We start from the raw sequence: 17,198 nt of genomic DNA on the forward strand, positions 1-17,198 counted from the left end.
GCATCCCATTAAAATTCCATCCGCATTAAGTATGAAGATTGGAAGGTAAATTGAGATTCTATGATTGTTTTCAGGGATTTTTCTGCTACATGCCCTCACATGAAATGCATCATTCTTAATCATAAATAACCTTCTTATAGCACCTGATGAATGCAACTCAGTGTGCAATAGGTAAGGCAGAAAATATTTGATAAAAAAAAAAAAAAAAAAGCAAAACATGAGACGGATTAAGTAAGAAATATAACATGACTGGGCATGATGTTTTAGGAAAATAATCAACAAAGGAGTGCCATGATGCGGCCCCTGATTATCTTCCCATAATAACATGTTGCAAAGTATACTGAGCAATTTACCAATAATTTTTTTTTAATAAATTAAAGAACTACATATCATACTTTTTATAAGTTTAGAGTTAGGTTTAATGTTGTGTGTTGTCTGTATCACTTTTGTTATAGCAGCTATAAACAGCTGTTCCCTCACCAGCAATTCTTTTTTTCTCTTGAAATTAATACGACAAAAATTGCAGCTCATCGTGTCTTTTCACTGGAAAGCTTAAAGTCCTGTGTCCAGGAGACTTTCTTGTGTTGGAAAACTTGAAGTTACAGTTTTGCCTGACTCTTACAAAGAGATAACACTGGAGAGTCCTTCAAAACAATTCTAACTAGACTTCTCCTCAAAGAAAACGTCACCATATATATAAATTTTTTACATCAGTTTATATGGAACATCTATATAGAAAATATAACATATTAAAACAAGCACTTTAATATAAACCTTGCAGCTGAAAAAACTAAATCAGCTAAAACAAGCTAAATCAGCACCTTCTGACCAATCAGAATCAAGCATTCAACAGAGCTGTGGTAAAAAGTAAATAGAATATAATATGTAGAATAACACGACTCTTCCCATGTGTATGACCCCTGAATAGGTTTTGCTCATGAGCGCTAGCATATTCAGATCAGTGAATATGGAGCAGTCAAGCCAATTCAACTGGCTATCCTGATATCAGGCCTTGCTTATAGCAGGGCCTAGTAATATCCTGGTTCAGTCTCTGATGTCTGATCAGATGTCTGATTTGCTTATCTCACTCTCTTTCATCTCTTGAATATCATTTTGTATACACATGTAATCTAATGCTTACAAATGACACTCCGTAGCTGAATAGTATGTATCATATTATTCAAGGATGCCACAAGCTAACTCTGATTAAATAATTCACACAGTAAACTGTTAGCAAACATGTTACAGTATACAGCACACATGCCTTTGTTCTCCAGGGTATAGATAAATGTACCCTGAAATGGGAAAGTTTCCTCACAGGTTTCTCGAGGGTTTTGGATGGTTAACAATTCTATATTACAAATTTGGGTTCCACTTGGAACCTTTTGTGAAAGAGAAACAGTTACAAGGTTGGTTACCCAGATGGATAAACCAAGGACTATTTAAGGTATTTAAATAGCTATTTAAATTAAATATTAAGCTATTTAGAACTTTTTTTTTTATTAAGAGTGTACAACAGTGATCTAATTATGTACTTTAATAAAGAGCCACATGGCTCCACGAAGCATATTCAGGGTGCCTGTGGTTTTCTTTTACATCTTGTTACAGTGCTGGAAATCACAACCCACCATTAGGTTTTATTGTTCAGTCCTTATTGTTATTAGTCTGCTTGACTGGTCACTTTAAATAAGCATGTGTTTAATCCAAACCTCAAGAACTCAAAAACAGTTAGCCCATAAATAATGTCAACTAAATAATATCGACCCTAATGGTCCTGGAAAGTCATACAGAAATGACATCGAACCAGAGCTGCTTGAGCATGACCTATGAAGAAGATAATTAGGATAATAAGAAGCTTATCTGTGGATTTGCCCATTGTCCTATTCACAGTATTCACTAAAATCCAATGCTGCCTCTGTTTAACTATGATAAGCACATGGATCACCATTGGTACTGAAGGAGTAAAGAGATGGTGTGTGCATCTAACATTTTCTGACTCTACTCAGGTACATGGTTCAGTCCTCTGAAATATTTTACTGGGTCTGCATCCGAACCATGGTCCACCAGTTGAAAACCCCTGCCATGAAGTTCGTACCCTACTGCACAGTGTTTCTCTATCAGGAAGTGTTCCAAGAAGAACCTTTGTAGGAAGCTAAGAATCCTTAACTATCTAAAGAACACTTGAACACTTAAAGAGTTCCTTTTTTCTAAGTTATACGCTATAATAAACTACATTTTCCAAGTAATAAAGTAGATAAACAGTCATAAAAATACTCAAGTGTACTAAGTACAGCATTACAGTATAACTTGCAAAGGAAAATGACCAATTCTTCTTGAACTTGTAAGTTTATATATTTGAATGTGAGTTGAGAGTTTTATATCAATCCCAATAGACATTTACAGATTACAGTATCCTGATAAACTGACTCCTAAATATCATTTATCATACGGTGTCATGGAAAAAGCATTTGCCTGGAAATGCTGACTAAGGAATATCACAATTTCCAATAAAATAACAAAAAAATTTAAAAATAAATAAAATCTTAAATGTAAATGAATACTAAAATGAAGTCCTTGTTTAGCTTTAACTGAGAAAGACACCTCTGCCCTCAAAGCCTCTTACATAAATGTGCTACGCTATGTGGTGGAACAGGTGCAGGCTTACCGTCTCCTTTCTGGAAACCCTCAGAGGAAAAAAACAGAAGAACATAAACTTCCACCAGCTGAAAAGCGAAGTCAAGCACCAATTCAGACGAGTCATGCCTGCATGTACACAGTTTTTCTCTTTCACCTCAGCAATCCAAACACGTATGCTCAATTCAACCACTCCACCACTGCTTTAGAAATGCATCTGTGAACCAGCTCACAGAATGGCTCAGTCCTTCTCCCCATACGCCATAAAGCGATGCTGAGAATGCTAAAAGCAAGCAATGAGAAGCTGCCTGAGATTCAAGTGTGGCTGAAGTCCACAGAATCCTCTGCAGCAGCACTGAGCATCCCAAACAGGGTCTCTACTGCTGAGCCACGGCTACTGCGGCATGAGGAACACCAGAAGGAGGGAGGGGGGAGACAGAGAGAAAGATGGATTGAGAGAGAGTAATAAAGGGGGCAGGGAAAATGCATAGAGTACCTTAAAGAAAAAAAATCACCACAGGCAAATTACATTAAGACTAAAATGGCATACAGTAGGACACTATGAGGACTGCATGACCTGGACAGCGGAGACGGTGAAAAGAAGGTCATTGGTAACAGAGTGGAACAGGTGGGTTCAAGTGAATTGATCTGCTGTAGATCCAAAATACTGCACAAAATGATCAAATGTAGAACATAAACTAAAGAAATAAAGTAAAATTTTATGATTTATAAAACAATTCTTAAAAGTACAATTTATTCAGAAACTGAACCCTGCTCATAGAGAACACATGACTGAGAATTCAACAATTGTCCATAACACAAGGTCACAATGTCCTTAAGATAAATATCTCAAATACGTATATAGATGCAGATCTTTTTTTTTTTGTTGTTGTTTTGCATTGCACAAATGCCGCAGGAAAAAACACATTTAAATTTATATCCTGCATAGCAAAATCACAATAACATCCATGATGGCCCATTGGTCCAAACCCTGAAGAATATAACTGCACTGTTTTTCTGAAGTAATAAGAGAAAAATACTACGATTACGAGGACAAAGGGTTTTTTTTGTGTGTGTGTTGCCTGTCCCTGATGCCCCAGGAGTCCTCTCTCATTTTAGTCGGACTAAAAGCTTAGATTAAACTAAGAGACTACACAATCAGGCTTATATTGACCAGTGCAGTGCTGTAATGGTTGCTCATGAAGAGGAGGAGAGGAAGTGGCTTACAGAGAACTGACTGGAATACTAAATCTCACAGTGCTGTGTTTGTCAGTTTCTCACAGTGCTGTGTTTGTCAGTTAGCTCTTTTTTGCACTTTCTTTGTTAGAAAAGTGCAAAAAAGAGCTATGAGACACAACTAAGTAGAAATGTTAAGCTATCATCTTATCATATATTAGTATGATCAATGTTCAAACTGTAAACCATTTTTGGTGGGTAGTGGGTTAAAACAACAGAAGGATCGGGGTATAGCTGCATCATCTTAGCTAGCAAGGCTTTGCCCAAAAGTCATTATATCAAACAAAGTGCTATCCACCCTCTACCACATACCTGACATCATAGATGCCCTTGATTGGCTATTGTACCTGTGATTGATAGTAGAGAGAGAGAGGGGGAGAGAGAGAGAGTAATGCCACCCCTCCCACACAGAGAGCATAAACAATTTTGCTTGGCTCCCAGCTATGGATGGCAGTGGATTTCTCAACATTTTCACACTATCTAGAATTCACTCCAGACTCACCCACTTTCTGCATACGCTACTGTACAGAGAGCAATCTACAATCTATGCCTATCATTTGATGAAAGTCAGACCCATGTCTAAAAATGAATCAGAAACGCATCAACCATCGGCCTTTACTGTGGTTCAGTGATCAACTCCAAATCCCAAAATGTATCACCCAGTGTAGAGACATACACTATATGGCCAAATGTGTGTGGTCAGCTGACCATCACATCTATACGTACTTGTTTAACATCTCATTTCAAAGTTGGTTCCACCTCTGCCTATGCACAGTTGGCATTCCAATTCATCCCAAGGATGTTCAGTGAGGTAAGGTCAGGACTCAGGCCACTCAAGTTCTTCTACTCCAAACTTGGCAAACCATGTCTTCATGGAGCTCACTTGTCATGCTGGAACAGGTTTGGGCCCCTTAGTTCCAGTGAAGGGAAATTGTAATGCTATAGCATACAAAGACATTCTTAACAATTATATGCTTTTGTCGCCAAAAGAAACATGAAATGAAATGAAACATGAAATGAGAATGAAAATGAGAGATGGACATGTATGCTCTTAGCAAACATGATACAATTCCTTATTATTTCTTAAATCTCACTCTTAAAAATTATATAGCCTTCTGTTATTTGGAAAACAGATAGTATAAGACCTATATAACCTATAAAAGGGGTTGCATGACTTAAATTGCATGACTAGTCAAGCAGTATTAATGTAAATCTAAAGCAGTAGATTAGACTACTAAATAGTGGATTAGTGCAGTATGTATGTCATACAAAGTGATATAAAAATGAAAACATTCCATTAATGCAAAATTTAAAAAAAAAATTTCTTAATATAGCAGCAAAACCTTATAAAATGTTTTATATGGTCTGAAATATTTTTACCATCTGCTTGCATTTATTTACCATCTACCTCCCTGTTTTTACTATCACCTTATTTAGCACATATCCTCACAATGGAGACTAGTGAATGCGTTAGTCTAATCAACTAGTCCAGGAGCCTTATAGTGTTATCACCCAATAGTACATACAGTTGAATAGTTTCTGCTAGCCATTCTTCATCCTTCAATCTTTCTATTCTACTCTCAGACCCTAGGTGATTGGTGTTAATCAATAGAATTGATAATAATGCATTAAATAATGAATGACTTTCATTTATGGCCCTTCAAAGGCTCATAAAAATACTGATGTGGTGCAGGGAGAATTTGAGTTTGACACCACTGATCTCGGCTGTTAAAAACCACATGCATCTACTATAATACACTGCCACGCAGAGGGATGACATGCAAAAAAACCCTGCAATCAAACACCATAATTCTTCAGCGCATGCAGGTTCTATTGAAACAGCATGAAAGGCAGAGTTAAGTGCTTTTACTCTAGAGTTTTCGGTGATGGGATGGGTGGTGTTAGTGTTTGGGGCGGGTGATAAACTGCCTTAAGTAAGCTGCTGCTTCAATAAGCCTTAAACAATAGCTGAGAGACAGATTTTTGGAGAACGTTGTGACAGGGTGTGACTAATATGGCAGGAGTGTCTGGAGGAGATAGAGAAGCTCTGGGTCTGTGCCAGTAGCAGTGCCAACATTTTCAAAGCTATGAACAATCCACATATTGCAGAAAAGGGTGAGATATGGAAAATAAACAATAGGTTCACAAAATCACAAAAAATATCACACAGAATGCATATAATGGGATGTCGGCATCCTATTATGCTGATCTTGAACACTGAGCTTTAGCCTAAAGAAAAAAAATTAGCCTAACATAATTCTGCCTTGTCCCTGCAGTGCAGTATGCAGAATTAGTTCCACTGGAAAAGAAGAGGCTCAATAAATTTCCATCACTGGAGCCTCTGGGGAGTCGTCAATCAAGCGCTGTGTCTTTACCTACTGTCTGCATGTGTCAGTCATAAAGTCATACAAGCTACGGTTCTTTGTGCTGTAAAGGGAAGTGAAAGTAGACACAGCCATAAAACATGTGTGAACCCTGGCCTGGGTGGATCCCTGCTCTATCCTGTTTTCCTTGCCTCCCCTGGTTTTCAGGAAAGTCTGCACACTTTAAGCCAAATGATGGGAGAAAAACATGGTTTTTGTACATCTTTTGTAATGGCTGGAAAATGTGGCGCACCTTCCTGCCTGATGGATCGTTCCAGAAAGGACATCAAAGTCAGCACGTAATACTACGTGACATCTTTCATACGCACCAAGGACAAAATGATCAGCACTTTTTCCAGTGACTTTCAATATGACAGGGTGTGGAAGGCATATGCTTCCTACTCCGAAATAAAAATGCACAAATAAAATGTCACTGTTTGATTTTATAAACTCTGCTGTTCTGGGATGTAAGAGCACAGATTCGATGATTGTTTCAGAGGCATTGTGTGGAGGATAATCAGAGGAAGGTGGATATTTGGAGCAGTAGAGGTTGCAGCTGTTCAGTGAATCAGACAGGCAAAAGTAGATGAGGAGACATAAATAAACAAGATAAAACCAATACTGGTTCAGAAACATTTTCAAGAACACAAGAAGCATGTTTCCACCTGAAACCAGGTTAGCTTGATTCTGGGGCAATGATATCTGGAACCTTTTTAATGCCTGCTCCAGATTAGGTACAATATACACCACAAGCTATTGGGGTGTAGCTGTTATATAACTGCTATGTCCGTATACGATATAAGCTTATCTGCTGAATACTATGTCATAGCTGTTACGTTTAGATTCACAGCTTTTTATTATACTGTTATTCTTTTGCACTACCTGTTATATCTGACACTTTCACACTAGAACTGTGTACTGTGTACTAGGCATCTCTTACTGTGCCTAGTGCTGTTTGCACGGTTCCACATGCACTTTATGTAGTAATGTGTAGTCTCATGTAGTTCTGTGTTGTTTTAGGTAGCACCATGTTCCTGGAGGAACGTTGTTTCATTTCACTGTGTTGAAATGACAATAAAGCCAGTTGACTTGACTTGACTATTGGGAATTTTCGCAGTATAGCTTTCCACGTATATTTCCCCATATAGCTAAGATATGAATACCAAAGATTATTTTATATTGTCATCAGTGGACTGATAAAGTAGAACATTTCTTGTTCTTATAAAAGTTGCAGATCCTAATCATTGTGGAGTTTTAAAGCAGTTGTTTCAGTGGCATGCCATTTGAAGCAATTGCCAAAAAAAAGTCTGAGATAAGTGGATCTCATTTTGAAAAAAATCATGTATCTCAAGTAAGGAATAAAACATGAGAGCTGTTATAGAAAAATAATCAATGCAAAGTTAATTATTTTCTATATACTAGAACAGCATGTCCCAAAGTGTTTTATTCCTTTTATATCACAGCAATTTGCCATTGAATATTTTTTTATTAATGAATGACAACATACTGTTTATCCATTTACAGTTCCGTTTAATGTTGTGGAACATCCACAAAACCAGTTCCTGTTACATTACGGCAGCTATAAACATTTATTCCCTCATCAGTTTATCTTTTTTTCTCTCTTGAAGTTAATAAGAAAAAATGCAGCTTATCATGTTACAGAGAAATCACAGAACGTGTATACAAAAAAGTGTAGATGTCTCAAGCATCACCATCTCAATTATTAGACTTTCTTCTTTGCTAAATAACATGTTTTTATTCAGCATACAAGTTCATGTGAATGAGTTGTTACTATATAGTAGAAAGAATAATGTATTAGAACATGTGCATTAATATAAAACTGTGATTTGCCTTGCAGCTGAACTACTGTCAGACCCGCTGTTATTGAAAATTGATCAATACCTTTTGATGGGGTAATGCAAAAATGTGTCTATATGCATTGTGCAAATGTGTGATTCACATTGTGGAAATCAGCATTCTATTAATTATGCATCAAATACAATTGCACTGTTTAAACATGAGAGGAACACTAGAATTAAAATATATAAAGAGCATATCAGGTCACATGATCGCATTCTTTCATGGAGAGACTGCGCCATTACCAGGAATCATCTGCATTACTAAAGTCACTGATAGCTTCAGAACACAATGACTGACACAAATTATAGGTTATATGTTACACAGCCATGTTTTAATAGTTAAATAGAACTCTTCAGTAGCTTTCAAATGACACCAGCCCTGTGAAACTGCGATCTACAGTGGCCAAGAAGAAAGTCGCTGAAGTAAGGCATTTTAGCCGACTTTGGAGCTCCATTTAACTAATTTCAATCTCAGTCTCCCCATTCTGCTTTGATTTTGCTGAAATGCCATGACCATCATGCATTACTGAACGTCACTGGCACTGGCAATGACAACAGTTAATTTCAGGTGCAATCCTGGGAATTGGCTGCTATTACTCAGCAATACCGTGAGTAAAATGGTATAATTAACTTTGCAATTTACCAATTATTCATTTAATTAAAATCTGATCCACTCGCAGTAAGGGATACAGGATCGATCTATGTCAGCACTGCAGTCTGCTAAATGAGACGTGTGCCTGTGCTTAGTGAAATTAGATTTTTTTCTTGTATGTGTGTCTTAGGTGTATGCCACAAACCAGTCCTATGCTAAGAATTAGGTAATAAACCTTCCTATGAACGTAAATGAAAATGCCATACTTGCTAACTCTCCTAAGTAAATTTCCTGTCCAGAGGTTTGGATTTTAATGAGAGTGAAAAAGTAGCCTATGGAGATCTTATTTTCACCCATAATTCAGCTGTCACTACAAGAGCATGCTCTCGATGACATCATGTGGTGCACTTACATTATAAATGTGCACACTTGAGCTGGTTAAAAACACCCTAAGGGGCTCAGGATAGCAGCTATATTTCAGGTCTGAGGTCTGTCAAAACCTGTGAATAAATCTTGGTTTTTAGAGCAGTCCAGAAGGAGCGGTTAGGAAGAGGATAGCTATCCATGTGTACAGCTCAATGCAAAGTTATACACTTAATTACAAATAAGTGCTCAAATGGAAAGCTTCAATGCATGGCAAGTGATTAATGACCAGATTTAGCCTTTCCTCCTCCTGTTATTGATCCTTTGAGCCATCAAATGTCAATAAATTTGTACACATTGCAGGCTGTGCAAAGAAAGGAGCCTCTGTTTCATAACAATAAAATGACTTTGCATCTCATATAACGAAACTGATGAAGATTTTACAATATAAGTTGAATAACAAAAAACAATTAAAAAAAAAAGTTTTAAGTTAATCTTCCAAGCAATAAAAGCTTCATAATGTCCTCTTTATTATGTTCATAGGAGTAGCAGAATATCGTGGCTCAGTCCTGAAAAGACTAGTATAGTAGTTTCTTTTTTTTTTTTTTCAATTAAAGAGATGGAGGAAACAGAGTGTATAGACAAGGAAGAACGGATTAACCCAAGTAGCCTAGACTGCACTGACCACTGAATGAAACTTTAATTGGCCTTCTTTTGTCCCAAATTGGACAATTCTCTGCAGCCTTTCAGGACCATGTACAAAGCCTGGGAGAGATGAAAACACTGGAATCCACCTCCCCTTGCCCAGGATCTCTGCTAAGAGAACACAGTGATGGCTCTCAGGGCCCTTCCTTCCTCTTTCAATCTGAACAGAGCCCCTTTAAACCCAACATTGAATGGACACTAATAACACAGATAGCAGGAACTTGACCGTATAAGCTTCTGCAGAGTAAGGCTTCACAAGTAGCAAAGACCCGCCATCAATTTAGTCCCGAATGCAGGAACCAAAGAAAATATAATATAGTTGTACAGTTAACTGGATACTTAATCCTGACTTCTAAGCCATGTTGTTTAATGATCGCCCAATGGCAGAGCACTGAAAAGCCCACCTCACAGTTAGTGCACTGCTCAACTCCAACCTCTTCACCTTTTAATAAACACTCTCAGTCCTCAATCCTCTCAGCCAGGAGAAAGACCCGAAGCGATGAAAAGCCATTAAGGAGCTTCCATTGTTATGTGAGCCTGTGGGTGTTTGCAGTGGGAACCAGAGGAGTGTTTGAAGCACAGAGGTTACCTAGGTTTGAATCAAATGTGAAAAGCATATGTGCCATGTACTAACTTTATATGTAAGATAACAAAATGCAGTACAATCCAAAAGTCAGAGTTTAATACTACTAATTTTTTTTGGCCCTTACAAAAGAGTTACTCAGACTTCACATGTGAATAATCATATGATTCTCATGTGATTTTTACGCAGTTCAAATGTTAGAAACTTCACACGTTTCACATGACGAGTCCATGAAAGCTTGTTTCCAGCACATATGAGGAAAAAAAGAAATCGCAATTGTGACTTCTTTATCTCATACCTACCTATTAATATCACACAATATCGACTTAGTCTTTACGTGGTGGAAACAAGCCTTCATGCTTTGCACATGTAGTGCATGTAATTTTATTTTTGCACATGTTAGTTCAATGCAAAACATTGTTTCACATGATTCAGTAATTTTGCTAATTGTGCTAATTTTTCACATGTAGGGCATGTTGTTTTATTTTTCATATGGGATCACAGATTCATATAATGTCACATGTTTACCTGAGTTTACTTGACACACTGAAATACGCTTTACGTAATCACAGATTAATAAATATCAAATGTGAAATGTTCATGATTTTGTGGGAAGTGATTTTATCAAAAAAAAAAAAAATCTGGGTCCAATACCAAAGACCAGTTTTTATTTCATAGTTTATCAAAAACTCAGTCAGGTCCAAAAGCCTAAATCCACTACCAAGAACTGTTCTTATTTCCTAGACTTTACAAAAGCTTTTAGAAGTTGATCGTTTTTATGAATCTTTTTATAAAGGCATTGTTGTATTCCATTCAAATGGTAAGACGTGTATGTCTAATACTAGAAGTGAGAGAATGAGAAATATAAACTAACTTATATGTTAGTTTTGTTTTTGACAGCTGACAGGTCAGGCTAAAAACACTTTAACTAACTAATCTCAAGATTTTGAACTCCAATGTGAGGTACATCACTTAATTCCCACACATGGCTCATATTTGTCTAGTATGGCTGATCTGTGTAATCGGTAGAGGAGATCTTATGGTTAAAGATGGATAATAATATTACCATGTAAAAGAAACAGAGCAGTGACACACACAAAAGCCTTTATCTCTGACTATACAGGGTGGCTGCGTGAAGAGAACCAACCCTTGTATAGCATTTTTTTCCCAAAGTGGTTCTCAGGGAACATACATAGTCCAAATTTGGGTCTTTCTCAGCCTTCAAAATACTTAGTCCTTAGGCACTGTTCACATGGATACAGATAGTTTTGAAAACATCCACATAATAATGGTGTTTTGGATCACTGAAAATGAAGCTTTTTGAAACCACCCTCCAATTTGGAGAAATATTAAAGCTCCATTTTCACTTTTTTAGGTGGAGGTCTTTGAAAACACTGAAACTTTTGGGAAATGGAGGGGTAAAAACTAAATTGTCAAAATTAGCTGTATGTTTGGACGGGGTCTGAGTGTTCTTGATTATCTGGTTAAGATATGTTGGGATCTGGGAGAGATCCAAAAAAATGTGAATCCTCTCGAGTCCCTGAGGATTAGTTTGAGAAATGCCGCTCTATAAAAGCAGCAAATAGGAGGATAGGAGCAAATTTTTATATAGACTTTATGGGAACTGGTGAACTCTACTGTTAGATACAGCTTATCTGGACTACACTTTACAACAAGCAGTGTGCATTTATTTGATTTTTGTCACATCTTTAAGACAAGCAGGAAAACCATGACAGTCAAGGAAACAGACAACAACCTTTTCATCTCCCATTCAAAAGCTATTTCAAAGGTCGTTGTTTTGGCCAGTTGCTCTGCAATAGCGTTCAGTGACCATGAACAAGTGCGCATTATTTCGATCCTCAATCCGCTCCCACAAAACCCTGTGCTAAGTGACAGAACCTCAAGCCAAATGCGGCTATGAAAACATGTTTTAATTGTGCAGCCACGCTTCACTTGCATGCCCCTATAGCTAGAACTCTGCATAAAGATGACTTCAAAACACTAATGGATTCTTTGAATGACCTGCAGACACTGAAACCAGGAATTCAGAGCATTCCCAACACAAAAGCACCAAAAGATCTCACAACAACTTGATCAAAGTTAGCTACAGCATTTACAAAGCTGTCACCTTTTCAGCAGTCTGTCTTTGTTTTGGTCTGTCATCCTAACCTTTGTGAAACTTTTTATTACTTTTGATTGATTCTTTTCCTTTTGGCTATTGGAAAATGAGAGATTTTTATAGCTTATACAGCATGAGCAACAATCTTCTTTGAGTTTTCTGTCAATAATGCCTATAAAATAAGCACAGTATCTCAATTTCCAAAGGTTGAAAATTAAACAACTGCTGCTTCTGGCATTTTTCTGTAATATAACTCTGAATTTAGTCACACAATTTAGTAACTGCTTCCTTCTAAGTTGACTTGGCAAAAGATTAGTCAAAACAATTTATCTTAATAGATGGATTTAATAAAGGTTGTCTACAGGGCTGCTAGTCAGCAGATATATTTAAAATGGTCGTCTGGAAGCAGACGTAACTATTCTCACTCCAAACACTGCTAGATACCACTATACTCTCATGTCTAGAGACATCAGATTTATTCACATCAGAGATTGGAACATTGGAATAACATATATGAGAGAATGTTTGCATCTTCATGCAAGGTACATACAAATCGATAAAAAAAGTCATTTATTTTTAGATAAAGGAGTATGTTGTGTTTCTGGAAAATCATTCTGTCAATTGAGGTCATTTGTGTCACAAAAAAGGCAAATCCAAAGAACCTTAAATTACCCTCAAATGAAAAATAGACTCATCTCTGTAAGGAGGTGAAGGTCATCTATTTAGCCGCTCACGAAAACTCCTCTTCCTTTTACAATAAAACAGAACGCAATTTAGGATTCTTGGAAACTGGATGCTCCCTAGAGAATCGATCCTAACATCAGTCACGATGCAGACAAAGCTCTTCAGACTTTCTCCTTTCCCAGAAGAAGTTCCAGAGAATCTTTTTACAGTGTCTGATTTCAATTGGTCTTTTTCGTACACAAACAGTCTGCCACCAGCCTGCGCTTCATTGAAGAGGCATTCCACAGAACGCCACATCAACAAGTCGAGGCTTGGAGCAATTTGACAACACTTTCGTCTTCTGTCACACGGAAGAAAATCTCAGTGTAGAGCTAAAAACACAGCCTCAGGGGAGGAACCTCTCACAGATTACACGTTGTGTGCCAATATATCATCATCAGGATGTCATTTCTTAAATGACTCCATCTGTTCTTGTGTTTTGGATTAAATAAGGAAAAGCCCCTCATAACAAGTGAGAGCAATGATGCATCATGTTTGTCTGTATTCTATGCCACAGCAAAAAAAAAAAAAAAAAAGAAAGTTTCACTTTGAGTAAGCAAGATCAAAATTTTCAGCAGTGTGATATTTACAGTTCCTGATCCACTACATGTGTAATGTAATTACCAGAGATTATTGTTTCAGTGTCTGAAAGCAATATCTCAGACTCACCAGCCAAAGGGACATCGCACTACACGTTCCGATGCTCCAGTCAGACACACACCTCGATCTGAAGCTGTCCTGGGTGTCGGTTGGATCCAAACAGAGGACTTCTTATGCGCACAGTGCCATAATCTGACTCTCTCCCCACGACAGCACTCAGTGAGAACAAGAGCCTGGCTGTCTGGGCTTTGTCCTGACATATTTCCTGAGTTTCATTGTTAGCAGTGGAAAGGAAATACACACACGCACACATACACACACACACACACACACACACACACACTCACACACACACACACACACACTGACACTGACACACTTTTGTTTGTGATTCTCCTCAAAAAGCAAAATGGGCAGTCTGTATTAGACATGCATCAAGGCATTGTAATTCCTTCCTTCGCATTTTTCAGGGGTCAAAGTTTAACCAGTGCCTGTCTAAAAGCTCCGGTCTAGACCTAGGTTCCTAACTTCCATGTTGATTATTGACAGAGCTTTCAAAGCACTAGGTCCAGACTGTGTGTATCCCACTGGCTGGAATATTACATGACCAGGAGGCCTCAGTGATTTACAAGTTGTCCATAAGAAAAGCAAATGAGCAAAGGTCAAGAAACAAAGGTTATAATGATGGACAGAACTTCATTACTTAAAAATATGTAGTTGCCTGGTCTCTTAAAAGGATATCATGGCTAAAAAAAAAAGAAAAAGTAATATTTCACACCATCACATCCATTTATGTATACGATGTATCCACACACACACACACACACACACACATATAGATAGATAGATAGATAGATAGATAGATAGTGTATAATTCTTGCAGTCATATGTAGTGTATGATTCTTTCAGTCATTCATGCAATATCCCATCAGTCAATCAGGTGGCAGCAACACAATGCATAAAATCATGAAGATACAAATCAAGAGCTTCAGTTTATCAAACATCAAACCACTCTTTACAACCATGGTGAACAGAAAAGCATCTCAGAATGCACAACCCATTAAACTTGGAGGCAGATGGAACTTTGAGGAATTTGAGGCTACAGTGGGCACAGGGTCAATGAAACGGGACACTTGAAGATTGGAAAAAGACCAGGCAACTTCCTGTTTCCAGAGAAACAGGATATTTCAGAAAAAAACTACTTCTTGAGCTGTGCAAGCAAAGTGCCTCTCCCATAATATATATTAAAGATTTGAAAATTTGTAATATGACAGTATAATTCTATGTAGAGGCTGGAGATAATCCACTTCACGCTTGGTATCCCAAGGTTATATGGTGGTTAGAGATGTAAATCCAAATGCTCTTGGCTCCACAGTACAAAATACCAACCAGTCAGTGGCAGGAAAATTTAAACCTGACAGCGGAGGGCAGAGAAATGACCATTAGTTCTGCAATCCAGTCTGCCAATCCAGTTTTCTGAAATATTAGTGCAGTGGTAAAAAAGGTCATGGGTGTCCTGTTCAGTACTGAGCTTGGGTTACAGTTTGTGCAGAATTTCACATGTTCTCCCCATGTCCATGTGCATGTCCATGTCCTAATGTTCCGGTGTCCCCATCCATGGTGTATTCCCACCACATGCCCAGTGTTCCCGAGATCATGATACGCCACGACCAGGATAAATGAATGAATGAATTTCACTCACTTTGATTATAGTATTGAAAAGATTATGCTTAATTATTTTAGAAGTATATACTGTATATTGAATGCTAGAAACTGAAAGTCAGTCAGAAGTCAGAAGAAAGTCAGAAGAATCCAGAAGACTTACAGTTGTGTAACCTTTGAGACTTGTCAGAACACTTTCAAGTCTTCTGACCTGATTAGTTCAAAAGGTTAAATGACAAGACCATGGCCTTCATTACACAAGGCATGATTTACTGTCCCTCAGAGTAGGAGCCATGTTTTCATTTTAGCAAGAGCTACGTATGGAGGAGACACTAAAAGGTACGTGTGTTATTCAGCCATCAGTCTTCCACTGGGCTTTCAACACCAGTTCCCTCCTCCTAACCACAATTATAACCACAGCCACTGCCAGAGAAACCACTCTCACCATGCTGATGCCTCCAGGGATGCTAACACAACTCCATGGGGTTAGATTACCACATTGTGGACACAGCCAGCAACTCTTTCAACATCAGTGTTAGGAAACATAATTACAGCCCAACTGATATATCAGCTCACCAATGTTTTCATTCATATTGACATTTACTCCACTGATATTGCACTAACATTTGGAAGGACACATTTTCCTCTGATTTTATCAGTGTGGACAAATTGTAGTTAGTCAGTAGAATGCAATGGCCAAATAAAGCATCATTAAACAGAACACTATTCCTATTTATAGATTGCACTCAAATGTTATTCTAAAATGTTATTGTTTCTATGGTAACAGCTCGTTGACAGGGACTTGTATGGCGGACACTCCACATAATCTAAGGCTAATAATAGATAGATTAAAAACATGTTGTTATTTAATAAATAAAATGTATAATCACTGATATAGTGAAGTCGTCTGGAAGGAGATGTTAATTTATGGAAGGAGTCTCCAGTGTCAGTGCTTTGTAACAGTCAGCTATAAAGCTGTAATTTTACGTTACATGGGAAAGTTTTCAAAATAAAGGGCTTTCACTTTAGTGGGGTTTTTTTTTTATCTTATTTACATATTAAGAAAAGAGAGGCTAGTGAGGGAATGACTGTTTATAATCCAATTAAAATCAAATCAAATGTTAGTGTTTACACACACACACAACCATACACAGTATGACATGCTTTTTATGACTGTGAAATGTGAAAAGCTTTTATGACTGTCTGGTGAAATAAAACAGAATTTACTTACATAGAACATATATATATATATATATATATATATATATATATATATATATATATATATATATATATATATATATATAATTCAATTCAATTTTATTTGTATAGCACTTTTAACAATGGACGTTGTTACAAAGCAGCTTTACAGAAATTAATAGATTCAAATTAAATTGAACCAAAATAAATTGTAAATATGTGAATTTATCCCTAAAAGATGTAGACAGCAAAAAAAAAAAAATTGTTATAACATATGTACTAAGTAATAACGGCAACTAACTTGAATAGAACATTTTGGGATATGCTGTTACGGCAAATTAATAAACTGCAGGAATGTATTATTAATGTACCGTACAAGTTTACCTTTAGGTTACTTGCTTGCTAGCTATCAAAGATTTTGTAACGATCCTGAAAGAAACAACAAGAAATAAACTAAAATTCTCATATGTTTCATGTTTAACAATAGCTACGTATATTGACAGAATCTAGTTTTCTGAGATGTAAGCGACATTTTTATAATTTAGTTTTCTGCCTATCT

The 17,198-nt window shown here is 37.1% G+C and overlaps 1 protein-coding gene across 7 annotated transcripts in view; it reads right to left on the minus strand.

Annotated features, from left to right (window-relative positions):
- tns1b (tensin 1b) overlaps positions 1-17,198 on the minus strand; it is a 209,655-nt gene that overhangs the window by 160,817 nt on the left and 31,640 nt on the right. Inside the window, exon 1 of one of the 7 annotated variants that reach the window (XM_026910994.3) lies at positions 13,847-14,084. The exons of 5 other annotated variants lie outside the window; for them this stretch is intronic. In XM_026910994.3, coding sequence (XP_026766795.2) covers positions 13,847-13,861 — 15 coding nt within the window. In that variant the 5' untranslated portion in view covers positions 13,862-14,084. Of the gene's footprint in view, positions 1-2,665; positions 2,982-13,846; positions 14,085-17,198 lie in introns of those variants that run through there. One more of the 7 variants, XM_026910960.3, reaches the window with a different exon arrangement.

The sequence above is a fragment of the Pangasianodon hypophthalmus genome, chromosome 5 (genome assembly GCF_027358585.1).
Source record: "Pangasianodon hypophthalmus isolate fPanHyp1 chromosome 5, fPanHyp1.pri, whole genome shotgun sequence".
Taxonomy (NCBI): Eukaryota; Metazoa; Chordata; class Actinopteri; order Siluriformes; family Pangasiidae; genus Pangasianodon; species Pangasianodon hypophthalmus.